Source organism: Miniopterus natalensis, chromosome 18, assembly GCF_054644295.1.
Source record: "Miniopterus natalensis isolate mMinNat1 chromosome 18, mMinNat1.hap1, whole genome shotgun sequence".
Classification (NCBI taxonomy): domain Eukaryota; kingdom Metazoa; phylum Chordata; class Mammalia; order Chiroptera; family Miniopteridae; genus Miniopterus; species Miniopterus natalensis.
Genome location: NC_142098.1, coordinates 13,409,014 through 13,436,880, shown reverse-complemented (window position 1 = coordinate 13,436,880; position 27,867 = coordinate 13,409,014). Strand labels below are relative to the sequence as shown.

Below are 27,867 nucleotides of genomic sequence, written 5' to 3'. Positions count from 1 at the left end.
TCAGATCCTTTCTCTACACCCATTTCCTCTGTGTCTTTACTGGACAGACACGTGCACACAGTAGCTCTTGAATGCTCTCCCCCCCACACAGGTGCACGTGTGCTCCTACTCGCATGCACACATATGACATCCCCTGCCCCCAGAATACTGCTCACTGAGTTGCCGATGGCGCTCCCGAAGCTCCCGGGGGTCAGGGTGGCGGTAGGAGTCACGGGAGTGGTGGGCCAAGGCCATGTCCTCAAGGCGGTAGTGTGGCGGCGTGGGGTGGGGCAGCCCATTACTGGGACTGTAGCGCTGGGCGGGGCTCAGGGTGCATGGCCGTTTGCTGAGGGGGTCAGGGTGCAACGGGTCGCGGTCTGATCCATTCTCTTTGGTCCTGGCCCAGAGAGTGGGCAGGTGGTCAGTGGTCACAGAACCAGGAGCCGTGGATAGAGGTCCAAGCAGAAGGGGTGAGAGGAAGAGAGAGGTGGTGGGCAGAGAGAATAAGAACAAAGAGGAGACAGAGAGAGATTAGACCAGTCTACTGGGGGCCCAGCCTTGATTCCCGCCCCTGGTGTGCAGGTTCTGGGGCCAAGTGGTCACAAAGTCCAAATCTCTGTCAAGAGAATGAAGAGAGGGAGACTCCCTCTCCTGGCAGCAGGACAAGCACCCATCTCTCTGACCCAGCAGTGATGGCCAGCCCATGTGCCTGGGCACCTCAGGTCCTGAACACTTGGAGTCCACATCTAGCACGAAGGGAATTGGCACAGAATTCCCTCCACACAGACTCACTCCATTCCTGCTATCCCCTCATCCTCCCAGGGGGACATATGAGTCATCACCACAGCCTGACAGGGCAGCCTCTCCGACATGCAGCCCCGTGCAGAGGCCTCGCAGGTAAGGCTGAACTTTACCATCTTGTTCACTCACTGTGGGCAATAGCATTGACCCAGATTCTCTTAGCACTGGAACTAGGGTGCCCTGTGCTGTGGTACCAGAGCCAATTCTGGTCCCTCCACTGTCTCTCTCCCCAGCCACAAAAAGCCCCCGCGGTACCTGTCAGGTGTCCTCCTCTTGCCGTTCTCATTGACTTCCAGCAGGAGCTCCGAGGAGTCAATGGGGGAAGAGGCGTTGGCATCCAGCAGGAGCTGCTCGTGCTGGGCCAGGTACTGGGCAGGGGTCTGCTTTGCCAGGCGGGCGCAGTGCAGGAGTTCCCGCTGCAGCAAGGGAAGGTTTGCCTATTTGGGGAAGACGGGGGGGTTGGGGGGATTGGACTCACTGATGATGAAGCACAAGGGCACAGCCTTGCTCTGATACTAGGCAGGGAGGCTGACAGCCAGCCTTACTGTGAGACTTTGGGCAAGTTGCATGACCTCTCTCAGTATCAAGTTCCTCCACTACAACCTGGGTATGAAGGCAGGAAGGAAGCCCAGGCAGGAGTGTCTCCCCGCTGGAGCACACAGTGACTTGGGCTGCAGTGGGACCTGAGCCCAGATCCTGGTCTCCCAGGCTGGGGCTTTTCCACCGAGCTCCCTCCCATGGTGGCATCTGGAGAAGGGGAGGAGGGGATCATGATGATGGTCCCTTGCCTGCGCCCTGTGGAAGCAGGCACCAGATTACCCACTGTGTGGAGAAGGAAACTAGGGCTCCAAGAGAGGGCGTGGGCAGCCCTGCACACAGCTAACTATAGATGAAGGAGCTGGGAGTAGGACTCCAGTGTGTCTGCTCTAGACCCCATATGTGCTGATGGGAAGCCCCTGCATAGCCTTGAATGAAGCTTGGCATCTGGGCTACACACATTAGTGTGCAAGTACCACTCTGAGCAGCCACGCGTGTTAATGCCCGTGGTTGTACCATCCATAGTCCTTACCACCATTGGGGATGGGCATTGTGACTGGTTCCACATTTATGGGTAAGGGCACAGGAGGTAGAATGATACATGGGGGGAGGGCCACAGAATTCAAATGCAGATCCTGCCTGTAGCAACCATGCGTAAGGGCTGTGCCCTCCTGACTGTGCCCCTGCCATGGCTCTGTGGGCTCCCAGAATGCCCTGCCAGTGGCAAGTGGGCTCCTCATGTGCCTTCCCAGAGCCATTGTGGCGGGTGGGGGTGGGGGTGGGCGGCAGGCTGGAAGGAGGCCCAGCAGCAGGCCACTTGGGAGAGCCAGAGTTCTAAGTATTTGTAAATAATTACAATTCCCCAACTTTCTCATGGCGTTTCAAAGCTGCCACACAGCCCTCTCCTGCCTCTGCCTCCCCAGAACCCATTAGCGCACCCGGGCCCAATCAAGCAGCCGATGCAGTTTTGTCAAGCAGCGCCGGCTGCCAGGCCTGTTTTTCTATTTGGATAGCTGAACGGGGGCCAGCCCGCCATCTGTCGAACATGTTAGGAGCATGAGCTGGGAAAGGAGGTCCCGGGAGGTCTGAAGACGCCAAACATCCTCCTCTCCCTCGCTGGCCCCTCCTCTCCTGAGCAGCCTCCCTTTGGCTGGACCAGCAGGGCGGGACTGCACAGGCACCGGCTGGTCGCTGTTGGGGTGGTAGAAACATCTGGATTCTTGACCGGCTGGGGCCAGCTGGGAGCCGGAGCCACGGGTGGAGGCTGGCTGGGCGGGGCAGCCTCTTCCAGCTTCTGGAAAGCCCCACCACTCAGCCACACACAGCAACAAGCTCAGGAAATGGCGCAGGGGACCCAGGGTCCTTGGCTGGGGGTAACAGGGACCCCAGCCCAGAAGAAATGGACAGAGGCTGTGGAGAGCCCTGTCTCCCTTATTCCCCCAGGCAGCAGTCCCCATTGTGTCCCCAAAGGCCCAGGTGCCAGGGAGGCCTCACCACTTTGATGCTGGACAAACTAAACTGATGGCAAAAGCTCTGTGGACCTCAACTCCACTGTCTGAATGAAGGTTCTGACACTGCAGAAAAGCCTGAAACTACCCTCTTCACAGATGGGACCTCTGGTCAGAGGGAAATCAGTGTTTGCAGGAACAACCACAATAACAGTGTTAGTTGAGCTGAAATCTCCCACTCTCCAAGGGTTTATGATGTTTCTGCTGCTTCGCCAAGTACCTCATCTAATACCCACACAGACTGCATGACTGTGGCCAGCCCACCCTGCTCTGCTGTGTGACCTTGGGCAAGTCATTTAATTCCTTTAACTTATGCCTCATCTGCAACTGGAGCTGTGAAAAACACCTGCTCCTGCCATCCTGGATATGATGGGCTCCTAGGCTTCATATAAATTAACATCCATTTCAACCCCTGAGAGCTGGGCTGTTGCATCCCCAGGGATTGGGGAGAGGACTGAGGCCGGAGTCTTTCAGAAGCCCATAGTTGGAGTTGGGGTTTGAGCCAGGTGGCTGCCTGAGCTGTACTCTTAGCCATAGATCCTGCCTCTCTGCAGTACGACAGCTCCAAGGGCCCCGCTGTGAGGGTACATCACTGTTGCTCATATAGTGGGCCTGGTGCACCATCGTGCCAGCAAAGGTCACAGAGGAGGTGGCACAGTGGGCTGGGCAGGGGGCCCTTCTGCTGGAATCCCCCACAATGCTCTTCATTCTAAAGCAGCCAGAGCTCCTACAACAAGGAGGGTAGTAAGGGCTGCTCCCAGGAAAGACCATGGGGCCGGGCTGGGGCCTTGTCAACAAGCCCTGGAAACAGAACTGGCTGCACCCCAGGAGCTGCATGTCAGTGAGAGGAACGGACTCTGTGTCCTTGACAGTCCTGTCGACCCAGGGCCCTGGGTGCGATCCCAGGCCCCAGGAGCTGCAGGCAGGCCCCTCACCCTATGAAAAGAGCAATCTATGCACAAAAGCCCTAATAGCACGTGAGAACCGCTGTGCGCAGAGGGGAAACTGAGGCAGGGAGATACCTCAGCAGGCAGTGCTAGGCTGGGCATGTCCTGTCCTGCGCCTCACTGGGGTGGGTCTGGGAGGATGCTGGGGTACAAGGCACAGTGGGCAGTGGGCAAGGCCTGGCTGGGGCGAGCAGGGGACGCGGATGTTGGCTCTACCCCTGCTCCTCAGATAAACAAGGGCAGCTGACGCGGGCGGGCTGGACATCTGCTGTAAATATTTGATCCGACAGAATAAGCAGGCGCACTGTGTCTCCAAAGATGGGGAGCGGTGGAGTCAGCAGTAAGTTGAAAGGAGGAGAGAGAAGGGAAGGGCTCCTAATGAATTGCAAATGACTGCCAGATGGGCCCAAACCCTGCTCCATGCCAGCAGCCTCTTTGTCGCCAACTCAGGAGTGTGAGCACAGTGGGGTGTGGGCGGAAGGGCAGGAAGGAGGGAGGGAGGGAGTAGATATGGGGGCACAATGTGGGGTCCCCTTGGAAAGGGACTGCAGGGAACAAGGTACCAGTCTGGGGCATACCCTGTGAAGGCAGGGGGTGTTTAGAGTCTGATGGGTCCAGGTTCCAGCCTTGGCTCCATCTCTCCACCAGCGGGGGAGACCTCAGGGCCTCAGTTTCCCCACCTGTTAATCAGGAACTGTGCCTGTACCACCCCTCCTCACAGGGCTGCTAGGGGTCAGCAGGGGCAGTGTCAAAAGAGCTCTGCAAAGCATGCCTTGTCTGCGGAACATTTTAAAATTCCCAGATGATGAAAGTCAATTTTTCATGTGCATTGCTTCATGCAATCTTCCCAACAGCCTGAAAATGATTCCCATTTTACAGTTGCAGAAACTGAGGCATGGAGGGGTGAACCAGCCTGGCACAGGCCAACAGGGGCTCAGTTGCAGGGGCTGGGCTCAAACCTGGGAGCATCTTGTCTAGTCTGGTCCTTAAGACCCCCTGGAAGGCAGCCCCACCAAGGCCTGACCTTGCAGTGAGCAGGGTCTGCTCTGGAAGCATCTCAGAGGCCTGGGAAACTGCCCCAGGGAGAGGCCAGCAACACTCAGTTTGGGCATCTCCCAAGTGAGCGCCAGGGAACCCTGACCTCAGGACGTGCACAGCAGCAAAGGGTCATGGGTCAAATACATTTGGGAATTGTTTCATCTTGGCCCTTCTGGGAGGTAGGCAACTGCCCTCACTTTGGGGAGTGAAAACCCTGAGAAGTATCATAGTGAAAATTCTGTTCTAACATGGTCTAGACCTGTGCTTGTCCTTGTTAAAATGCACGTTCTGATTCAGTGGGTCTGGGCTGAGCCCAGGAACCTGCATTGCTCATAAGGCCCTCGTGCTGCTGCCACCAGACACCAGCTATTCCTGCTGAGAGGCCTAGTCGGCTGTTTATCTCCCATATTTGACCACATGACCTTTTTTTTTTTTTATATCTGACAGGATTCATTTATCCACCTTTCCACCAACACAACCACCCACCATCTGTCCATCCACCCACCTGTCCCTCCATCTGTCCACTGTCCCTTTCCTCTTCACTCTGTTCCAGCTACATTGTCCCTCAAGCACAGCAGGCACACCCCTTTTCAGGGCCTCTGCACATGCTTGGGAGGCTCTGTGCCCTGCTATCCACTAGGATCCCTCCCTCCCTTCCACAGCCCTCATCCTTTGCCCCCTCCTTGTGTCACACATCACAGAATTTATAGCTATTGCTGGTTGGCTGTCTCCCCTCCCACCAGGCCATTGGCTCTAGAAGGGACTATGTCAGCTTTGCTCACAGCGATATCCCTAAGCTTCACACAGTACCTGGAACATAGTAGGTGCTCAAAAAATAGCTGTCCAGGAGACAAGTGCCTTTGGCCAATAATAACAAGACTGATTGGGGAGCTCTGTCTTAGAGCACTGGGTTTGGTGGCTGACTAATCCGGTCTGGCAACTGGTCAGAGCTGTTCCCCTGGGGTACTGGATGGGCAGAGCTTAATGCCTGGTCAAACGTGACAGGGAATGAACCTGGGGCTCCTGGGGGAGGCCTTGGCATGAGGGAGCAGGGTTTGCTGTTACCTTCAGGAAAGGGATGACAAATGGGCGCAGTGGAAAGTTGGTGGCCTCCTGGAGCTTGGAATGAAACTCCTCAATGGTCAGTGTAGAGTTCTGAGGGGAGAAAACCACCATGTATTAGCCCAAGCCCCGTCCACCCAGCCCAGGGAGGTCAGGAGGCCCAAGGGCTGGGCACGGCACAGTGTCACCCCTTCCCCCTCAGCAAACACATGTCCCCTGCAGCCATGCTGCCCGGACTCACCACAAGCCCCAGCACCAGCGTGCGGACGCGCTCCCCGATCTCTGGGGAAATGTCGCTGCCGAACTGCTGCAGGGTGGTGAGGAAGCGCTTGAGTTTGCTGAGCTGCCGCGCCCCGCAGGCTGGGGGCAGGTGTTGCGTGGACAGCGAGGCTGTGGACGAGGTGGCCGGGCCATTGCTGAAGCCATTGGGCGTGGATGGGGTGCCGTTGATGGCCGTCGGCGAGTGGCTGCTGCCGTTCATTACTGTGGGGGGAGATGGGGTGTGAGGAGCACAGCAGAGAGCTGGAGTCCCTGACTAGAGTCACAGGGGTGCCATGGGAGCACCGACACCCTTTACAGATGTGCAAACTGGGGCCTGGAAAGGTGCAGCCTTGCCCCAGGTTCTCAGTGGGTGACAGCTGCTTGGTGAGACCCTCCACAGCCCAGGCGGAATGCCAGGCACATGGCTGCCTCCCAGCCAGGCTGCTCAGTGTTTATTGCGAATGGACAGAGGGGCTTCTCCACTATTTGGGGTCTGCCGGCCCACTTCTACTCTCCTCAGGAGGGGCCACTCATCCACCCTGAGAGGCTGGTGACCTCTCCTCCACCATGACAACCCTGAGAGGTGCCCACTCCCAAACAGGTGCCGTTGCCCACACAAGGGCCCCAAGGCCTGCGCTGGGGGGCTTGGGTGGGGCAGCGGTACCCAGACACCCTGGGGTAAGTGGAGCTGGGTCCTGGTGGCGGAGCCCCGGGGCTGGCTGCTGTCTGGTGCTGCTGCACAGGCAGATGTGTGTCCACATGGGCTCCAGGCTATATGTGAAGGACGAGCAAGTTCCCTAAGGGACCTACCATGAACCCTAGGAGCAGTTCTGTTAGTTACCCAGGCCCCGGGGATATCGTCCAGGGCATCCCAGGGCTGGCAGAGGCCAGAAGTGCGTGCTGAGAAATGGTTCAAGGGCAGGACCTCCTCCCTCAGCCTTGGGTGGCAGAGACTTCACACTGGAGGCTAGGGAGCCCTCTGTGCCCAACCACCTGCATCTCAGTCCCCTAGCCTCAAAAACCTTAGTGGTGACCAACAGGGTCTCCAGAGAGGTCAGAGGTCGCAGGCTCCCAGGGCCCTTGGTAACAGTGGAGAGGGGTCAGGGGTAGAGATGGGGGTGGGGTGAGGAAGCAGGACGCCTCTGGGAGGCCTGAGGCTCGACCGCTAAACCTGGAGACCACTCACACCTTGTGTCCTCGGCTGCCGCACGGGCATCTGCTCCAGGCGGCTCACTCACGTTTTACACTCAGCCCCTTGTACACTCATCTGCCTGCTCCTCACTGTGCACCTGTGGGCACTGCTGGCACGGGAGCTGGGAATGGGCATCCTGCCTGAGGCCCCATACCACCTGCACTAGCCTAGATGTGGGTGAGACTTGGGTCCTGGCCTCGGTTTCTTCACATGCAAATGGCCCTTGGCCCGAACCAGAGGTTGTAGCTTCTCCACTCCACAGGTGCCTGGCCTCTCTGCTCCAGGCTTCCGTGGCTTATAGAACCAAAGCTGTCCTTCCACCACTAGAAGGAGCTGGAAACGCTTGACCTTGATTGCTTTTACATGTGGGCGATCACTCATCAATAACTGGCCCCCACTTAGCAGAAGTTTGGAAACTGCTGACTGAAGGCCAGGGTCAACACAAAAGCAGAGGTGGGCGGATGCGTGCAGGAATGGTAGCCCAATGCCCGGCTCCTGGGCCTGAGACCTTCTCTGCATGGCTTTCCCTCCCCAGCGATGAAGACACCATGCAAGTTGAAACCTGTCTGCCTCCCTGGTCTGGATGGTCGTAGAAGCACCTTCTAGGTCCTAGAAGTGACATACCGGCTCTGGAATAGTCCTGCAGGAGAGGTGTGCCTTGTTCGGGCCGTCCCTCCCGTGCTCACATGAAGAGTGAACTCCAGACATAGGACAGGAAGAGACCCTGTCCTTTGCCCTGTCCGAGGCATCCTCCAGAGGACCCTTGGACAGACCAGAAGACCCCGCTGCTGTGCTAATTTTCTGTCTCACCAGCGAGCTCCAGCCAACCCCACGGCAGACCCTGACACATACACCCTGGTCAAGACTGATGACAGCCACTGGCGGTCACTCCAGCCAGGCCAGGAGATGGCCCACTGCCACAGGAGACCTCTCCACAGTGGGGGGCTCATTCCATGTGGCAGAGTTGGGCTATCACCTGGGGTCTGGACCTTCCAGAGGCTTCTAAGATGTATGATTATCCATGCTGCCTGGGTCCCCACCCACGGCCCCTGGCCCAGCCTGGGCCTGGCCTCCCTGCAGCTCCCTTACCAGCCTGCCCTCGGTGCCTGGGTCCTCCCGGAGGCCTGCTTGCCCTCGCTGGCCCGTGCTCCCTCCCTGGGGCTGCCGGGCAGTCTCAGCAGCTTGCTAAAGAGACGCCGAAAATAACCCCCGGCCACAAGTGCTTTCATTCCACAACAGGTGTGTTACTAAGTTAGACCGCACACGTGTCCCCGGCTGAGGTTTGGGGGCACACACTAGCACCCCCGCAGCTCCCCAGCCCTGGGCCTGGGCGGGGGTCATGCTGGGATGATGAACCAACAAACAGCCTCCCTGCCAGCCCCTCTCCCTGCTGCAGGGGCAGCTCTGGGACTGGGAATCACATAGTCCCGAGAGCCCTGCAGCCCAGTGGATGGCTGGACATGAGAGCAAGGCCAGGCATCACAGAATAATGGCAACCGGGACCATGCATCGCAGGACATAAATAATGCACAACCATTATGTCACCTCCTCTTGGAGCCTGGAGCTACTCGGCAGCCACGCCTGGGTCTGTGCAGCCCAACTGACTTGTAGTGGGTGCCTGTCCTGACACTGGCTGACAAATACACTGAGCATCGCTCCATGAAAACTTCCTGTTATGGACATCGGCTGTGGCCTGAGCACTTTGACGGAAATGTCCACTTGTGACCAATGTCCACTGAGCACCCAGTGTGTGCCAGGCTTCACGTGGATTCCACCAGCAGCATCTGATGACTTCTAGGTGGGGAAACTGAGGCACAGATGGTGGTACTTGCCCAAGGTCACCCCACTGGAAAGAAGAGGAGCTGGGATTCGACCCAGACTGGGGTCTGCCCTTGAGATGCTGAGCTACAGACTTGCATTGACATTCTACCCTCTCACAACTCTGGGATCTGCCATATTCACCATTCTGTGGATTGGGAAAAAAGGAACACGGAGAGGGTGTCCACCTGCCTAACGTCACACAGCTCGTGAGGAGCAGGGCTGGGGTGTGACTGTGGGTCTGAGGACTCCGACTGCTCTGTTCTCCTGGGCCTGCCCCTCGGACCTCTCTCTCAGACCTCACTAACATGCAGATGCAATAATGAACTGTGTAAGCAAGTGGGGTCATCGTCAAGGCCTCCCAGGGCAGAGGGTGCAGGTGAGGACCTCCCGGGAGGCCTGTGGTTTTTGTTATTTTACTTACAAAGACAGACCATAGACCATTTTAAGCAGCCATGAAAACGGCCATGGGGCAGAGACATCGCAGGCCCGTCCTCTCGATCTGTAAGCAAAATAAGAAAAACACTCTGTGAGGAAAGGGGCCGTGGGCAGGTGGCTCTGCCCTGCTGGGTGTCTGCAATTGGCCCCTCCCCTCTCTGCTTCATGACAGCAGTTTTGGGGATTGGGACTGTCACCACCTTAGGCCAGTCATTCCCTTCTTCAGGTTTTAATTTTCTCTGTAAAATGATGGGGCTTGATCGTGGGATCTCTTAGGGACGTTTCTGGTGGGACTTTCCAGGGGCCTACGAGAATTTTGGGATCTCCATCTGCATGGATGGGACACCTGGTTCTTAAAAATTCTCTTCCTGGAAGGTGCCTGGTGACCCCACTCAACACCATCCTCAAGGAACCTGGAGCATGAGTGGACTTGTAAATCGGGGCGTGGGGTCTCCATTGATAGACAACTCAATGACGGTTCCAAAACGAAGCCCAGGACCAAACTGCCATGAAAGGAGGAAGCACCAAACAGGAAAGGACATTTGATTTGTTTGAGCTGGAGTTAGTGAGCGGAAGCCACAAGGAGACAGGCTGTACTGCTGTAATCAGAGAGTGAGCCCCATCACAGGGGGTAATCAAGGGCAGGATGGGTGTTAGCCCTTTGAGGGTCCTCCCAGCTGCAGAGTAGCTCTTTACATTCCTTCCCAGAGTTCTCTTAGCCCTTGCCTACCTCTCTGGCCACACCACAGCTTCAACTCCAAAATGAATTTGTGCCCAGGGTGGTAACTGAGCAAGAAAACCACAGCCCTCAAGCCCTGGTTCAAGGTCAGCCTCTGGTCAGCTTGGCTCACAGGCTCGTCCCGGGGAAGCTGGGGAGGCTCTTGGCAGGAATCCACAGCTGAGCACAGAGGCTCTGTCCATTCAGGCTGCCACCAGCCAGGTGCACGAACATGGTTAACCACCCTGCTTTCAGGGAATTCTTCGGTAGGGAACAAATCTGAGGCCACTTAGAGATGACCTGACACCCAGATAGACAGCCCCAGCAGCCAGATGAAACTAAAGCGTCGGCTCTGAAAGAACTGCTTGTCTCTTATGACCTCTGTGCTCTAAATAGAGCTGGGACCTCGAATCCAGGAGCATGAGCCCACAGAGGTGGGGGCGCATGGGGATGGGAAGGGTGTAAGGGGAGGACCCCGAGCCACACACAGGCCTGCTGCCCACACGCACATCTGTTCTCAGGCCTCTCGAATGCACACAGGGGTGGTGCCAGCTGACCTTTTGCCCTGTCCCCAACCTGAAACATGTGGTCCTTAGACTTTTGCTTTCTGGAACACGGGCTCCTGGACCAAGAAGAAAAGTAGGCTGAGGGAAACACATGCACCCATGAGGGTCAGGGACCCAGTTTGGAGCCTTGGCCTGACCATCAAGTATCTGCTGGTTTCTCCTGCTCGGAACTGAACACGAAGTAGATTGTCACTTTAGGTGATGGCCCATGGCCTTTCTTCTTGGGAGCTGCTGAGGCCCTATCATGAGTAATTCCCTTTCACCTTGGCTGAGGGGCAGGCTGTGAAGTTAAACACAGCACACACCTCCCCTCTCTACCTACAGGGCCCTGACGGGGTGGCAATTGTGGAGTAGATGGAGATGCTGCCCACATTTCAGTTAGAGGTGAGGACTGACTCTTTTGCAAGAGAGGGAGGGATGACCAGGCAGCCAGTGGCCATGCAAGTGTTGTGTGGGAGAAAGCCCAGCCCCTGGCCCTTTCTAGGGTGGCTGATAAAGGCAGACAAGGACCTGTGGGCTGAGGACCATGGAATGAGAGCCCTGCTGCTCTGGCCCAGTCCTTGGGCAAGAGGCATGGCTGGGGACCTGTTCCAGTCTCTCTTATGTATGGGGATCCTAGCTCAGACCTGGTAGAAAGGGGGAGCTGGAACCTTCTGTGCCAGGTGAAGGTGCAGGGAGGGGTATTTGGTCACTAAGCTCCTACTGTGAGCTGGGATGCCCACGCTTTCAGGCTGCCACAGAGGGCAGCAGGTGGTATCACCCCATCTATCAAATTGAGGCTCCAAGAGATCAGGAGACTGGCTTAAGCCAACATCCTACAAACAAGAGGCTGAACAGCCAATGCCTTTTTCCTGAGGGAGGCTGAGTCACGATGATGCTGGGGCCAGTCTTGGGTAGCAGAACCAGCGTCCTTTGTGTTTAGGGATAGAGAGATCCAGGCTGGGTCCTGTGGTCCACCCCAGGCTCTGGGAAGAGCTATGAGCTCCGGCTGGAGGCAGCAGCTCTTACTTGTTAGCCCACTGGGGTACAGGAGCCACAGGCTAAGGAGTTTGAGGCTCCTGCCAAACCAGAGAGTCTTCATTTGGGTTTCAAAGCCTGGGGAAGGGTCCTCAGGTATGGGGCTTCTGGTCTCTGAACATAGGGGTGGGGGTGGCACATGGATTCTCTCCACTGTCCACCAGAAACCCTTGGGACACACTGCTAAGCCCCTGGCCTTGGGGTCAGGGAACACCAAACCCTCACACTTGCCTAAGTCTGAGGGTTTCCTTCCCAACTATTCAGGACCCAAAGTCACCGAGTCCCCAACTTCTCTGATTAAGGAACAGGAATACAGCAGTGGTGGTGGGCTCCAGAGGACTCAGAGCTGCTGTGAGTGCCAAGAGGCTCAACCTAGATGTAACCAGGTCCATCAAGACACTGCCTGAGGATCTGGTCTGGCAGCTCTGAGACCCTGCTGACCCCAGTTTCTAGCCATCCACACATCCCACTGAGGCCTGGCTGGTATTTGAGCCAGTGTGCAGCTCCTCTAAGGCCAGAGCCGCCTCTGATGGGCTCTCCAGCAGGATGCAGGCCTGACTGAATTCACCTGCACTCTAGTAACCTGCTGTCTGACTGTGGGGAAGTCCCTGACCCTCGCTGAGTTCCAAATATAACAGCTAACTTTGATGGAATGCTTGCGATAGGCTGGCCACTGGGTAGGAACTTCAGTTAACTCACTTGTCTTCATAGCAACTCTGTGAGGCAGGGACTATGGCCAGCCCTGCTTTATAGATGAGGAACGCCAGGCCCAGAGAGGTTAAGCAGGTTGCCCAAGGGCACACAGCTACAAAGTGGAAGAGCTGGGATCTGATCCTCAAAGCTTGGCCTCTGAGCCATGATGAGATCCTCTCTCTCAAGGACCCAACAGTGGCTGTTTAAGGGTTTAGGGTGGAGGGACTGTAGCACTGGCTCTATTAGCATGAAATGAGGTTTGGCGTGTCAGACAACTTCAGGGGCCCCAGAGACCTCTCTGCTTTGCCCGGCCCTGGAGTTACTCACTTGTGTGGGGCGTGAAGGAGGAGTGCCTTGTGGTGCCCTGGGACGCAGAGGGCGGAGGAGGTGGCATGCTGGGGGGTGTGGACCGGGGCTGCGTCTTCACCTCAGCGGGGGAGTCAGGCATCGCTGCAGCCTTCTTTTCCTTCCTGTCCACTGCTGTGGTGGGGGGCGGGGAGGGATGAAAAAGAGAAAGCCGGTGAAGCATGCTGAGAAGGGAGGGGGCCAGCACCGCCCCAGCCCCACCTAGTGCCTGGCCAAGCCCCACCCCCAGCAGCTGGGTTTGGGACTGTGCTGCTGGGGACCCAGGTGGGGGATACCCAGCTGAACCCAGGTGGCTCCTGTCTCTGCTCACAAAGCCAGATCCAGTCCCAGGGCCTGGCCAATCCCAGATAAGCCCCAGGTGTGTTCATAGGTGGCTGACATCCCACCCACCTGAGGGCGGGCTTGGATCAGCCCATTTCAGGTAGGGCGGAGGGTGTAGCTATATGAGCCCTGGGCTGGCAGAACCGGGCTGGATCCTCACTGGGGCAGGGGGCAGGGTGGTTGTAGCTCTGGTCTTGCAGACCAGAGAGTCAGGCAGCACCCACTGAGGCAGCCTCCGCCAGCACTTCCTGAAGGGCTTGTTCAGACACACATGGCAGTCTCCCCACGCCCATTTCTGATTAAGCAGGTGTAGGGTGGGCCTGAGAATCTGTGTTTCCATCAGGGTCCCAGTTGAGGCTGCTGCAGTGGGTTGGGATCCCATTCAGGCTGGTCTGGAGAGGTCTTCCAGGAGACACTGGGTGGTGAGAATCTCTTTTTATCCATCTCCTGGCCCCAGGCAATTCCTGGGAGCAGCCATGCTGGGGAAATGGTCAATTTCAGGCCATTCTAGACCTGGCCACTCAAAGTATGGTCCGTAGACCAAGAGTTGTGGCCCTGGAAACTGTGTCAAGTCCTATGTAGTCTGATGCTCTGCTAGGGGTCAGATGTGTGGAGAGAGTGGAAATGGCAAGACCAAGCCTGGGTGGGGGCCTGAGCTCCTGGCCCCACGAAGCAGGACCCAGAGGAAAAGGCCTCCAAGTGAATCTGACCAGCAGCACCTCCCCTGAGCCAGCAGCTGCCCGGGCATTCTCTGCAGGTAGAGGGGGGCGAACACTGGGCCTCCCTCTCCATCTTAACACAGGCCCAGCTGCGGCCCGGTCAGCCACAAAGACCTGGGAGCAGTGGCTGGGATTTCGGGGGACCCAGCTGCTCAGGGCTGTGATGGACGTTCCTACCTGGTACACAAAGAGGCACAGCCCACCCTGCCCTGAGCTCATCTTGCTAATGCTGATGGGGTCTCACCCAGAGCCAGGGGGACGGTGGGGCAGAACCACAGCCAAGGCTCCGTACCCCTTAACAGTCACTATGTGACTACAGTCCTTTCCCCCTCTGCTCTCACCCATTCTCCCTCCCAGGGGCCCCCCATGATCATGGCAGACGCACAGACACAGAGTGTGTGAGGGGTGGCCCGCCTCTGGGGATGGTGATTAATAATGCTAACAAATGGCATTTACCATTATCTCATGCTCAATACTGTGCAAACCTCCCTTCATCTCCCCCTTCCTCCCCCTTCAAAGACAGGAGATGCCCACCCATCCGTAGCACTGGGGAGGGGCTCTCACAGTCCTCCACACTCCAGAGCCCTGTGGGGTGAGAGTGAAGCCCCCTCCATGCTGGGCCCCATGGAGGGGAAGCAGCCAGAATCAGCAGCCACCCAGCCGTGCAGCACCTGCTGTCCACTCAGCTGCAGTCGCTGGCCTCCCTCCCGCCGGGCACCCTGCTCCCCCTTCCCTACAGCCAGCCTGTCAGGAGGCTGATGGCCGGGCACAAGTGCATCGCAGCTGTGGGGCCCATCAACACCATGCCTGGCTGCAGGGCTGGTGGCCAGTCCCCGGTGACAACCAAAGAAGGCAAGTGTGGCTGGCCACCATGGGCCTTGGGCCACTCCTAAGGGTGCAGACTGTCCTGGCCAGCCCTTCATCTGACCAGGCCACCCCAGGGCAGGCGGTCCCACTGGCATGCTTGGAAGGGTGTTTCGGATGCCAACCTGGGACACGGGACGCCGGGCCTGCTCTGACTTTCCAAAGCCCTTCCACGCTCAGCCTGGCGGGAGCCTCAGACACTGAACAGACCAGAGAAGCATAAAGGAAAACCCCACTGGGGAGGGGTGGGGGACCTGCCAGGGCCACTTCAATGAACTGACACTACTCACACAGTGCTTGTTTAACCAGAACCTCAATGGTCAGGTGGGATCAACTCGACATGTCGCACTATCTCCACAGCCCTTAAGAAGTGGGCTCTGGAAACACTCATCCCACGATGCCTGCTGGGTGGACTTGAGGATGGAGTGGGCAGAGCTCCGCTGGTGCCCAGAGACCTTTGGCAGAAAAGGAAAGGCAGGCAGGCCCAAGGCCACCCATTTACTTAGGAGAGGAGGCAGGTCCTGCTCTCAGCACTGGACAGTTATCACTCCAATTCTCACTAAAACCCAGTTTTGCAGGTACAGAGAAGTGCAGTAATCTGCCCAAGGGCACATAGCAGGTATGGGTGCATCCCTGCAGTCACCTGGGTCTGCAGGGTTTCAGAGCCCTGGTTGTCACCAACAGGCATCCTTCTTTTAGAAGAGGCATCAAGTCTGGGATTCAAACCCAGGTTGACTGAGACTGCAGGGTGGGACACCTCTGTTGTCCCACCTCCTGCCTGTATCGTGGGTCCCGGGGTCTGAGCATGGTAGGACCACAGGCGCACCATATGAGACCTCACGAGTCTTTCTTGAATCTTGTTTGAGTCCTGGCTCTATTTCCTCCTGGCCATGTGACCTACAGCAAGTCACCTCACCTCTCTGAGCCTCTCTACTCCTCTATAAAGGGGGCAATGGTGAGCACCTTCCACTGGGCAGCTGGGAGGTTAGATGAGATCAGGTGAAGGATCTGCACCTGTGAGCACTCAGTGGCACTCAGCAAAGGTTTATAGAGCTGGATCCCTGCTCTCCAGGCTGCCATCAGCACAGACCCCACCCCAGAAAGGAGAAAATAACGAGGGTCCTCAGGAAAGAGCAGAGGTGGTATGGAGATGGTGAGGAACAGCATTTGTGGTGAAGGAACATAAAATGCAAAGGCCAGAGGCAAGAGTGTTCAGGGCCTCTAGTTGTGCAGGAAAATCGGGAAGGAAGGTCAGCGGGGGCCAGGCTGGCAAGTGTAGACTGACTGCATGGCAGTGGGAGCCACTGAAGACTCTGCACGGCGGCTGGAGAGAGTCTTGAGTGTGCACATTTTTCTCTGGCCTAAATCCCTTCAGCAGCTTCCATGCACACAGGACTTCATCAGGCCTTACCAGACTTGTATGGCCTGAGGGCAAACGCAGGTGCGGCTCTAGGGAGCCACCAGACAGGGACAGCCCTGTTTTCCCTGTGCTGGCTTCCTGCCCCGCCCCCTTCAAGGCCTCATACTGAGCCAAGGCTGCTCCTGGGCCCCCCAGACCCACTGGGAGGCTCAGAACCCCGGTGGCTCTCATATGACCTCTCTGCCCAAGGTAGCCAGTGTAGGGACATCCAGGAGGGGACCCTGTGCCCATAAGCCAGTGAGAGAAGGAGCTGGCCAGGGCATGAGGAGACGGAGGGGTGCAGGGGAGGGGCCCTGCTGTTGGATGCTGGGTGCCAGTGAGCGGGTACAGTTCCCACTTCCCACCAAGGCTGCTGAGGGTGCCAGCATGAGCTGGCTCAGATGGCAGGGCTCCAGCAAGTCCAGACCACCACCTGGAAAACCTGGGCCAGCCCCATAAGACACTCTTTCCCTCCCCATTCTTGGTTCCTTCATCCTCCAGCATCCGCTTTCAGGTGTCCTCAGACCCAGGTGGAGCTGGGCCCATGCCCTGCACATCCACACAGTATCTCGTTGAATCCTCACAGCCTCCCCAGAAAGCACTGTCAGGGCCCATGTGCTGGCTCCCCAAGGTGACCCGCCTGTGAGGCCTGCCCTGGCGATTGAACCCCCAAGCTTACACTGCCCCCTCTGTGCCCAACCAGGCTTCTGTTTCCCCAGCTTCAATTCTGGGCTCATCTTGGGGTTCTCAGTGCCCACAGACCCTCCACTCAATAGTGGGGGTCTCCACAAACATGCCCCCTGTTTAGGGCACCCTGATTCAGCAGGTCTGGAGTGGGGCCCAGGCAGCTGGATATATGTCTTTTAACTTATAAGTTAATTTTTTTCTTCTAAGATTAATGTATAACAGCTGCCTTCATGTAGAGCTCACCAGGTGCCCCACACACATCAGCTCGCCCACCCCTCAGCTCAGGAGAAACGAAGCAACCCCCAGCACTGCTTTCATTAGGGGCTCCATATTCCAGCTGCTGGACTCACTGTACCTCCACAGCAGGAGGCAGGTCCCATTATCACGCCCATTTTATAGCTGGGAAAACAGGCTCAGAGACGGCAAGAGACTTGCTCGGGGTCTCAGAGCCTGGCAGACAGTAGGGCCTGAGCCCAGGGTGTCCACAGCCCCTCCAGCTCCCTGCACACCACAGTCACCGGGGAGATTAGAAAGTTCAATGGCCAGACCAGCCAGGCTCAGATCCAGTGCTGCTCGGGATGCCACGTGGGCCAACCTGGACATTAGAAGGGGCAGCTGCCTGGGGGTTGGGGTTGGGGGTGGGAAGCGGTTGCTCTGAGTCAGTGGGTGATGTTCCAGGTGCCCCAACTCTGGGCAGGTGAGCTCGAGGACCATGTTTCCAAGTCCATGGGGCTCTCTTCAGATCTTAGAGCGCCCGGGAAGAAGAAATGAGACTCAGCCACCTGTGTCCCATTCCTCTCCCAGACCTGTCAGCAGCCAGGGGGCAAAGCCAGTGTTGGTGACAGCCCCAGGACCCTGACTGACATGGGCACCCTGGTTCTTTCTTTCTAAATGTCCACTCAGGCCCAGCTTTGCAAGTGCAGAAACCTGCCTTAGCGAAATGAGGGCCCAACCTTGCAGGAGCTCAGAGCCTTGTCACCTGACACTGGGGGTCCCATCAGCCCTCCTGGGGCCCTCCCCAGTGTCACAGACAGAACAGTGGCCCCTTATCATGTGGTCCTGGCCCAGAGGTAGGCAGTTGTGAGGTGAGGTACCCCCAGCACCAGGGAGCCCCAATGTGCATGGAAAGGAACATTTGTTATGCAACAGGACTAGCCAGCCCACTTGTGTAGCCTTCCCACAACCCTCAGAGGCAGAAGCTGCTCCTCTCCATCTTAAAGATGGGGAAACTGAGGCCCAGAGAGGCTCGGGGACCTGCCTAGCTCCCACAGCTGAGAAGGGGGCTGGATGTGGACCTGGTGTCCCACCCACCTGCCCACAAGGCCTGCTACTCAAGGGGCCTTTTCTTGCTCAGTTGCTCATCTCCTGTCTGTCCCCCACCTCCTACAGGGGTTTCTTTGTTGTCTTTCCCACCATGGATGCACAGGGATGGGGGCCTGCTGGCCCCTGTGTGGCTGGCATCTTGACATCGGTCTGAGTGTGCAGGAGCCGATTCACAACATCCTAGTGAGAGAGGGGAGAGGGTGGGCATAGGTGCCCTGTCCTCTCCAGCCCCTGGGGCCCGGGCTTCCTCCTCCAGTACCACTGTCACAGCTCCCCGCCCCCTTGCCCCGCTGCTCCCGGCACTAAAGAACATTCCCAGCCCCAGCGCTCCCAGGGCCCGTGGGACACCCTGCATCTTTCCCAGACGGCGGTATCCAGTTCCCAGCTAAATGTCACTAATCCATCGACAGAGGAAGCAACTCTCCAAGGCCAGGCGAAGTCGGTGGGAAAGAACACGGAATGTGCCGGAACAAGCCACCCCATCCATCACTGTCCGTGTCTGCCTGTGGTTCCCAGCCCACACTGCCTGGCTGAGAACTGGCCACAGACCAGGGCTCCCAGCCCTGGGGTTCTAGAACCCTCTGCAGAAGGAGGACCTGCTAGCATTAGCAAAGCTCCTTTTCCCGGTTTTGCCCTCCTCGAATCCACGTTGCTGCCCAAACAAGCTCCCACTTTGATCTTTTAGCCTACTGATTTCTGCTGCTATCTCACTTGACCCTTACAAAGCCATAGGATGTAGGAAGGTGGCAGGTAATGACAGGTAACCTGTCGCAGGCTCTTTGCACAGGCACCAGGTAGTGAAAGGTAACAACAGGTAACTTCAGCTGTTGCTGCCTCAGGTCCTTTGCACAGGTACTGATATGTAACAAAGCTAGGGCCCTGATCTAAGCACCCCCCATGAACCACCTCATCGTGTTCTCACAGCAAGCCTTTGAGGTGAGCAGATGAGGAGACTGAGGTACAGGGTGGGGAAGACTTGAAGCCAGGCTGCCTGGCCCCAGAGGCTACTCTTTTTGTGGGGTTTTGGAACAAGCTCCCACATAGAAACTGAACAGGCGCTGTTCCTGGGGCCAGGCTGTCCTGGGGTGCACACAATTCCACCCCAGACCGCTTTCCAGGAGCTGACCTGCAGGCAGGGGTTCCTGAGGTCCGTGGGGGCTGGGGAGGGACCCTGAAGCTTTGGCCTCCTTCAAGTTCCCAGCATAACAAAAAGGCTGGCCTCAGAAGTACTGAGTATATGAGCAGAAACCTTTTCCAGGGCTCCCAGACAGGCTCGGTGGGGGTCCCTGCACCTGAGAAAGGACATTGTGGCCGGTTTCCTCCTCTGTAAACCTGCAGAACAGGGGGCTTGGCGGGGACCCTGGGCATACTGCTCCTAGCCTCAGTTTCCACATCTGTGAGTGGGGGTAAGGAGAGAGCACTAAACACACATAGTCACTGGCAATTGGAGCGACCTTGATGGTGTGAGGATGAAAGGAAACCGATGTGCGACAGTTGCCCAATTACTTTCCCGTAACACCCTGCAAATACTGCATCTTCCTTGTAGGGAAAGTGCAGATGAACAAAAGGAAAGGAAGTGTCATGTCCGCCCCCCCCACCCCCCGCAAGGTTACCTGGCCAAGACCACCCTCTCCGCGGCCTCCACAACTAGGTGAGACTGACAAGCCTGGACCCCCCATTCCCCCATCCCCTGAGAGGGGAGGGTTCTGTAGGTGGGTAGGGCAGAGCCAGGAACTGTGCCCCAGTCTCTGAATTCCCAGCTTCTGCCTCCGTGGGCAGCAGGCCACTACCTTGAAACTCCGGCCAAGGTAAACCCGTCTGCTTGACTTTCTTGGGAACCAGAGTGGTAAGCGCCCTGGAAGGCTCGTTTCCTAAGGCGGGTAAAGGTGGCTGTCCTGCACCTCGGCCAGTGCCCTGAGAGCACACGTGGTCCTTTGTGACTGGCTGCGCCTCTGCCCTCACCTTCCATACTCCTCCTTCGTGTGCTTAGCTGCGCCTGCCTCAGGCCTTTGCCCTGTTCCCCGGATACCTGAAGGTCTGCTTGCATCCTCCACATCTTTGCCCAAATGCAAAACCGAGAGTCCAGGACAGAAGCGCACAGTAGGTGCTCAATAAATACTTGTTGAATTATGACCAAGAGGATCCAGGGAGACAGTCCATCAACAGGAGATTGTTCCAGGCTTCCGGATCCTATGGACTTCCTTTTAGCAGATGTGAGTCCTGACCCCTCTGCCTCAAAGTCCGCCCCTAAATACTTCCACCTCCCTGGCTGCCTTCTCTGTGTGGCAAAGTCCTGATCCAGATGGGCATCTGGGGTAGGGAGGTCAGGGGTTCATCTGAGACCACAGCTCAACCAGGCTGCCTAGCTCAGAGTTCTGACTCCTTAGACACTGCTGTGCCCTATCCAGATTTTAATCCATTTGCTTGTTCCTCCCCACCCTCTCTCCCTCCCTCCCTCCCTCCCATAAACCTCCTAGTACAATGGCTCTCAATCCCTTCTAATTATAAATAACCTGACCTCCCCACAAGCTTGTCACCAAACTCATGGAATAGATAGAAAGTGTGAGTGTGTTTGAGGAGAAATCAGGCCAAGTAGTCCAGTGAGTTCACACATGTGTCAGGATGTCCCTCATGGGCAAAACCCCACTATAAAATGTAATGGAGCCCACGGACACCAAAGCGGAGCAGATGCTAGGTCGGGGACAGCCACTGGGGCTACTGTCTTTGGAGCAGCAGGCAGTTCTGTGAGGGGTGGGGCCAGGTCCCTGGTTTATGGAGCAGCCCTCCTGAGTGCTCGGTGCCCATGGGTCCCTTTGTGTCCATAGGAAGAGTGGATGTCCTTTCTGGCTCATGTGGTCCCAGGGAGGTTTTCTGGCCTCATAACCATGGGACCCTGAAAGCCCCAAGAGGCACAGGGTGGTGCAGGGAAGTCCTTTCATTGAAGGCCTGGATGCCCTGAATGCCAGCTGGGCCCATCACCGAGAAGACCCCATGCACCCTGTACTGGCTGCTGTGCAGGGCCTGGGAGAGCTGAGACAGGCTGTACTACCAGTTCACAGAGGGGCCCCGTCCCCGGAGTGGCTGGAATTCAAGAGGCAAACAGGGGGTGCAGTGAGAGGGGGAACCAGATCTCTCTCATGAAGGAGGGGGCATTTGAGCCTCCAAGCCTTTACTTAGGTAGTTCTGGCCCTTAGAATCCCCACCCTCCTCCCCTCAAGGCCTTCTGGGGTGGGGTGGGGGCTTCTCTCCTGGACCCTATGGTCCACCCACAGTTCCTGGACCCTTCAGGTCTCGAGTAAGCTGGGTGATGTCCCCACTGAGAGCAAATTTCCTGGCGGGGGTGGGGTACCTCGACTTTTCTGGACCTTCCTGATGGGAACAAATGGAAGAAAAAGTTAGGCCTGAACCCCTAGGCCACAGCCATATCTCAGAGGGGTCTGTGACCAGAGATGGCAGGGGGCTCCTAGGCTGGGGCAACGGTGAAGGGACATGGAGGGGCTGCCTGTGTTCAGGGCAAATCCTACAGCCAGCTGGGGGGGCCTGACCAGGAGTGACCCATCCCCCACCCCCCAAGGCCAATGTCAGGGGGACACTCATCTTTGATCCCAGACCTCAGCAAAGCAGGGGATTTTGGGGGTGGTGCAGCCTAATGAGTCCCAGGCGCTGGAACTTGAGTTGCTTCCCACATCTGGTTTCTATTAAGGCCTCCACCACCCAATGAATAAGTAATAATATAAAAACACAAGGATTAGTATTTTCCCTTCCATTGGTCCAGGCGGGCCTCCTGCCCAGCCCTTCCCAGTCCTTGGGGGCTGACCCGGGTGGGCTGTTCCCCTGCCTGCCACCACCCTTCCCACAGCACAGCACTGAGCCACCCCTGGCTGCCTGGCCCCAAGGACCCGGACCCCCAGGCTTGTGGGTGATGACTGTGAAGGTTGCAGGTCACCACGGCAACAGTGTTGGTTCAAGAGTCAGGAAACCTGGGTTCCCATCCCACTCTACAACCAACGATACTGTGAACTCGGGGAAATTACCCCAGCTTGCCTCTGAGCCTCAGTTTACCCATTGGTAACTCTGCTTCCTGGGGTGGGGGTGGTCTTTGACAAGGAGCCCAGAAGGGCTCCGTGAACTGGAAACCACATGGCTCTGGCCATCAGGGGGCAGGTCCTGGTTGGCCTTCCTCTTCACCCATCTCAGTCTCTCAGCCGCAATGTCAGGGGCTTTTCTACTCTGGGTCTGAGTTTTCTCACCTGTAGAATGGGGGTGAGAACAGACCCCACTCCACAGAGTAAAGGACGGGCAAAACTCGCTAACCCACAGAAAGCGTCCAGCATGCATGGGGCACAGAGGAGACCCTGCTTTGGGTCCCAGAAGGAAGCGCCACTCCTTAGCATGTGTACACAACTTTGATTTTAAATGGTCTCTCCTTCGCTAAGAGCTGTTTCTGTGCCTGGGCTCTGAAATCCCTCTCATTCAACTCTCCTGACAAAGCCCTGAGGTGTTAGGGCCCTGAGTCACAGATGGAGAAACCGAGGCACAAATTAGTGGCATCACTTGCCCCAGGTCACATGGCCACCGCACAGCAGATCCCATGTATGTCCAGCTCAAAGAGTGACGTCCCCAGCTGGTTGGTGGCAGCACTTATCTCTTACTGTGGATGTACTTAGAGCCTGCCCAGAGGGGTGACAGTGAAACTCTGTCCAATGGTCAGACAGAGTCCACAAAGAATCTCCCAAGGGCACAGTGATGCCCTCTCACAGGTACTGGGGGACACTTTGCAGTGGCCAGGCTGCCCCACCATCATAAGCAGGAGTTCACGACATCCCATCAGTGGTGAAGGGATGCCTGGCCGGGGAGATCCCTTCCACCATGGAGATGCTGCAAAACTGGGCCAGACCCAGTCCCACCAGAACTCCCCTCTAGCTGGGCCCACCACCCCTTCGGAACGAGAAAAGCACAGCGCATGTTACACCTATAAATGAGCCTGGGGCTCATCAAAGAAGCTGGGAAGATGGGGCAAAACTGCCTGATGGGTGGCAATTGGACCAAGTGTACCCTGCACATCTCCTGTGCTGTTTGCCCTACAGTCCCTCCTGCCCAGCACTTGCTCTTGTCCTGGTGGAGCCTCTGCACCTGCTGGAACACTCTCCCATCTTCGCAAGGCTTCTCCTTCCCATTATTCAGGTTTGGGTTCAAATGCCCCTCCTCAGAGCAGCCTTTCCTGCTCACTCAAGTCAAAACTGCCCCCCCCCCCCGCTTCTGTCACTCAATTTTATCTGCTTTGGGGCACTTGTCAGCACCTGTAATCAATCACTGGCTATGTTGGTCCTCGTGCCCACTGCCTGTCTTCCCAATGACACCATCTTATCTTTCCGTGCACTAGCCCCAGAGCCCAAAACAGTTGCCTGACACTTAGCTGGTGCTCCCTGAAGGTTTGTTGGCTGACCACTAAGAAAGAGTGTGCTTCCCACCAGCCCTCTGCTGCCCTGGATCCCATCTATGCGTGTTCGAGAGCTTGGCTTGCTGCGGTGGGAGAGAGCCTGGGCTGGGCTTGGGTCAAGACCTGGGTCCCTGCCAGTGGCCCCTGCAAGCAGCTCCCCAGTGTGTAAGTGGGAAGGACAGCCACCCCTTCATGGTGTGTCTGGGGACCAAGGAGCTGTTGGAGCCTGTCCCACAGCAATGAAACTTGGTTATGGGCTACTAAGATCCCTCCACCTGTGAGGTGGATACATTGCAAAGTGGCCTCAATTCTTTGCTCTTCCTGACCCATCCATGCCCCTTGCAATGTGACTGCAGCTCTCCGACTCCAGAGATAGAGTTGCTTTCCGCCTTTGGATCTGGACTGACCCTGGGACTTTGTGTGGCCAATAGAATGCGGTGGAAGTGATGTCAACCAACTGTGAGCCTGGACACAGAGGCTGGCTGTCAGCTCCACGTGCTCTCTTGTTGACCCTCCTACTGGAGGGTGAGACATGCATAGGGCAGTTGGCCCAGCTGAGGCCTGGGTCATGTGGAGATCCCAGTCACAATTAGCAGAGCTACTGATCAGGAGCCCACAACTGACCACAGACGCACATCTGACCAAAGTCCCAAGAGCAAGCCCAGCCAGGACCAGGATTACCCACATGAGCCTGCCTAAACCGCCAGCCTAAACAGCAGAACTGTGAGCCAAATGATGGTAGTTGTTTTAAGCCACTAAGTTTTGGGGTGGCTTGTTACACAGCAGTAGCTAATTGATACATTTTGGTATTTAGAACTACAACATATTGGAGCTGAAAAGGAGCTTAGAGACCAACCAATCAGAGCTTACAGATGGCAAACTGAAGTTGAATCTGGGCCTCCTACCTCTTGGCTCCCCACTCTTCCTGTGGTCAATGCAATACTATGGAGTTTTCAAAATCATGCTATAGGTACATTCACTTTGGAAACTTTTTCAGCATCTACTAGCCTGAATTATCACACACCCCACGGCACAGTGGTTTTACTCCTAGGCCCAGAACCAACAGATGTGCAAACACACGTGAGTAAACAGCAAGAAATCAGAGTGTTCATCAGCTGCCTTGTCACAAAGGCCCAAAGGGAAGCCATCCAAATGCCCATCAAGAGTTGAAGGGTCAGAAGCCATGGCAGATCCACATGGTGGAATACTATATAGCAAGGGAAAAAGCCAGATATAACCACATGCACCAACATGGACGCATCTCACAAACATATGGCTGAGTGGTTGATAGCAGACCCCAAAGAGCACATGCCATGTACTTCCATTTATATGAAGTTCAGAAACAGGCAAACTGGTCTATGGTGTCAGAATCGGGATGGGGGTTCCCCTGTCAGAGACTGACTGGGGAGGGATCAGGGCCTGGGGGTAGGGCAGGTGATGTTTCTTATCTGGAACACTTTATGAAGTTCAAGCTGCACACTTTTCCATGCGTGTGTTAAATTTCAAATATCCACTTGCTAGCAAAAATGATGCCGCGATAGACAGAATACTATCTAATGATATGGAAAAGTGACCCATGAGTGAGAATCAAAAGAGGTGAGAAAAGCATGTAATTCCATCTTCTAAGTAAACATATGCACAGGAAAATGGCAAGAAATGAACTGTGGCCATGGTTCCCAGTTAGAAAGCAGGTCAGAGCCATCATGTTCTTGCTGGTGTCTTCAAGAAGAGCCTGGGGTTTTGGCTGGGCTGCAGAGCCCATAGTTCCAACTGACCACTGATGCCCCGACCCCTTGGACCTGAGCCCTGTGGGCTGTTCTGGAGTCTGGTCTTCTACAGTATCCTGGCATGGAGCAAAGAGTTAAAGGTGGGGGAGGGTGGAGAGCTCAAAGAGCTGGAATGAAAACCTTCCCTGCTCTCCAAAGGGCAGCAAACATGATCCAGATGTCAGGCCTGCTCACCCTGTAGCTAGCACACAAAGGAAGCACATTCCTCACCCAGCTGCTGGGGCTGAGAGCTGCGGGGGAGGCGCCCCGACATCTGGGCTCCTGCTGCAGAAGGGGGGGGGGCTACCAGGCTGGAGGAGGGGCAGCAAAAGTAGGGGACGCCCTCCTCTCCTAGCACTGGTCCTGGTACTCTGGAGTCCCCTTTCATCCTCCCATGTATATTGCCATCAAGGGGAAGTGGCCCCTTCGCAGACTGGTGCACCCAGCTGAGTGCGAATGGGCTATGACAATGAATGTGGTGGTGTGGCTGCCTGGGCGGGTGGGCACAAGGGGGAGGCGGGTATAGAGAGAGAGATAAGTGGGTAAGTAGGAGGTAGAAGGGCAGATAGGTGAAAGGATGGGTGGATGGGCGATGGATTGATGGATGGATAGATGACGGGTGGGTGGATGGGTTAGATGACAGGTGGGTAGATGAATGGAGGAATGGGTGGATACATTTTTCAATGGATGGATGCGTGGGTGGGTGATGGGTTGATAGATGGATAGATGATGGGGTGGTTGGTTGATTTAATGGGTGAATGGATGGATGGATGAATGGTTGGAGAGATGGATAGATGGATAGATGAGTAGATGTGTGGGTGAGTAGATGGATGGTGCTCTGACCCGAGTGTGACGGAGACGAGTCTCTTCCCAGTGCTCAAAGGTGGTGGTGGGGGTGGAGACACAGGCCACTACATGGTCGTGCAGTAGTGGGATAAGCCTATTTTGGGGTCAGACAAGCCCGAGATCGGTTCCTGACTTCACCTCTTGGGTGGACGTGGGCAAGCCTCCTTGCTTCTCCTTGAGCCTAGGTTTCCTCATCTGTACACTGAGGGTGACGTTGTAAGGGCTAAGTAAGAGCCTGTTAAGCGAACACCCCACAACTGCTTTGCGCTCATGTGTGCGCGTGCACACGAGCACACACACACACACGCCTGGCTAGGACATGTTGGTTAGGGGCTGGGAACTCTAGGAGAGTGCCTCACCTGGCCTGAGGGGATTCAGCGAAGGCCTCCTGGAGTAAAGGACACCTATGCTGAGAGTTGAACAGAAGGAGTCCAATGATGGAGTTTGTCCCCCCCACGATGGGCTGCAACAGAGGGATAGCATATGGAGGGAGAGAGAGAGAGAGAGGGAGTGTGTGTGTGTGTGTGTGTGTGTGTGTGTGTGTGTGTGTGGTGTCTGCTTGTGCATTTCTTATAAGGAGGGGATGTGACCCCAAGAAAGGTTGCAGAACACCCCTGGGATATTTAAAACATGATCTAATATGTACGCAGTATCTCTAGAAGGAAACAGAAACTGCGCCTGGGAAGAAGGGGAGCCAGATTTCCTTCTCTCTGCACTCCCTTCTGTACCATACCCCCCCCCTTTAACCATGTCCTTGATAATTTTTGAATTGCTTGCTGCCACCAGCACTGTGCACCCCCCACCCAAGAAGGGGATCGTAACAATAAGTAACAGATAGGTAACCACAAACTGTCCTATAAGTTAATAAACATACATTGGTATAGTTTACTTATTTTAAAAAAGGAATTGAGGAAATCTAAGGAACTCATGGGGCCATGGATGTGCGTCTGGGCCTGCCCTCTGAGCTCATAGTTGGATAAAGCGGGAAGTCCTATAGACAGCTGCAGGCACACCCTGGGCTAGGGGTCGAGTGTCAGTGAAGTTTCTAAGAAGAGGTGATGTTGCAGCTGGGTCCTGAAGGCTGTAAAACTTGCACACCTGAGGAAAGGCTGAGGGGAAGGGCGTCCCCAGCAGAGGGCACAGCTTTGTCAAAGGCATGGCAGTTGGAATTCAGGAACAAACAGAAGTATAAAGTCCCACCTGCAGGTGAAGGTGGGGAGTGGGCAGGAAGCCGGCTGGAAGGTCCAGCCAATCTGTGGAGGGTCTGGAAAATCAGGCCAAGCAGCGAGGATTTTCCTCTGCCGGCAGTAAGGCGCCGTGAAAGCTTAACCAATCCCAAAATGTTTTCATTGTTTAAAAAACGTGCAAATTGGCTGCATATCACCTTGAACTCTCCAGAGAAATGCTGCCAAATTTTAAAATAATGCTGTTCATATGAATGCTAAGTAATAATTAGGGGCTGACGGTTTATCCTGCACGTGTTTCTCCTGAGTGCCAGCTGATTCCCCTGCCAGCCACAGAAGAGCCCCCCTCATCTACATGACCTGTGTGGCCCAGTTCA

The 27,867-nt window shown here is 56.2% G+C and overlaps 1 protein-coding gene across 1 annotated transcript in view; it reads right to left on the bottom strand.

Moving 5' to 3' along the window:
- Positions 1 to 27,867, bottom strand: part of CBFA2T3 (CBFA2/RUNX1 partner transcriptional co-repressor 3) — a 61,802-nt gene that overhangs the window by 14,482 nt on the left and 19,453 nt on the right. Inside the window, exons 2-7 of the mRNA XM_087827469.1 lie at positions 12,903 to 13,055; positions 9,568 to 9,645; positions 6,114 to 6,355; positions 5,876 to 5,965; positions 1,036 to 1,217; positions 156 to 376 (exon numbers count right to left, since the gene is read on the bottom strand). Coding sequence (XP_087683595.1) covers positions 156 to 376; positions 1,036 to 1,217; positions 5,876 to 5,965; positions 6,114 to 6,355; positions 9,568 to 9,645; positions 12,903 to 13,023 — 934 coding nt within the window. The 5' untranslated portion in view covers positions 13,024 to 13,055. The remainder of the gene's footprint in view (positions 1 to 155; positions 377 to 1,035; positions 1,218 to 5,875; positions 5,966 to 6,113; positions 6,356 to 9,567; positions 9,646 to 12,902; positions 13,056 to 27,867) is intronic.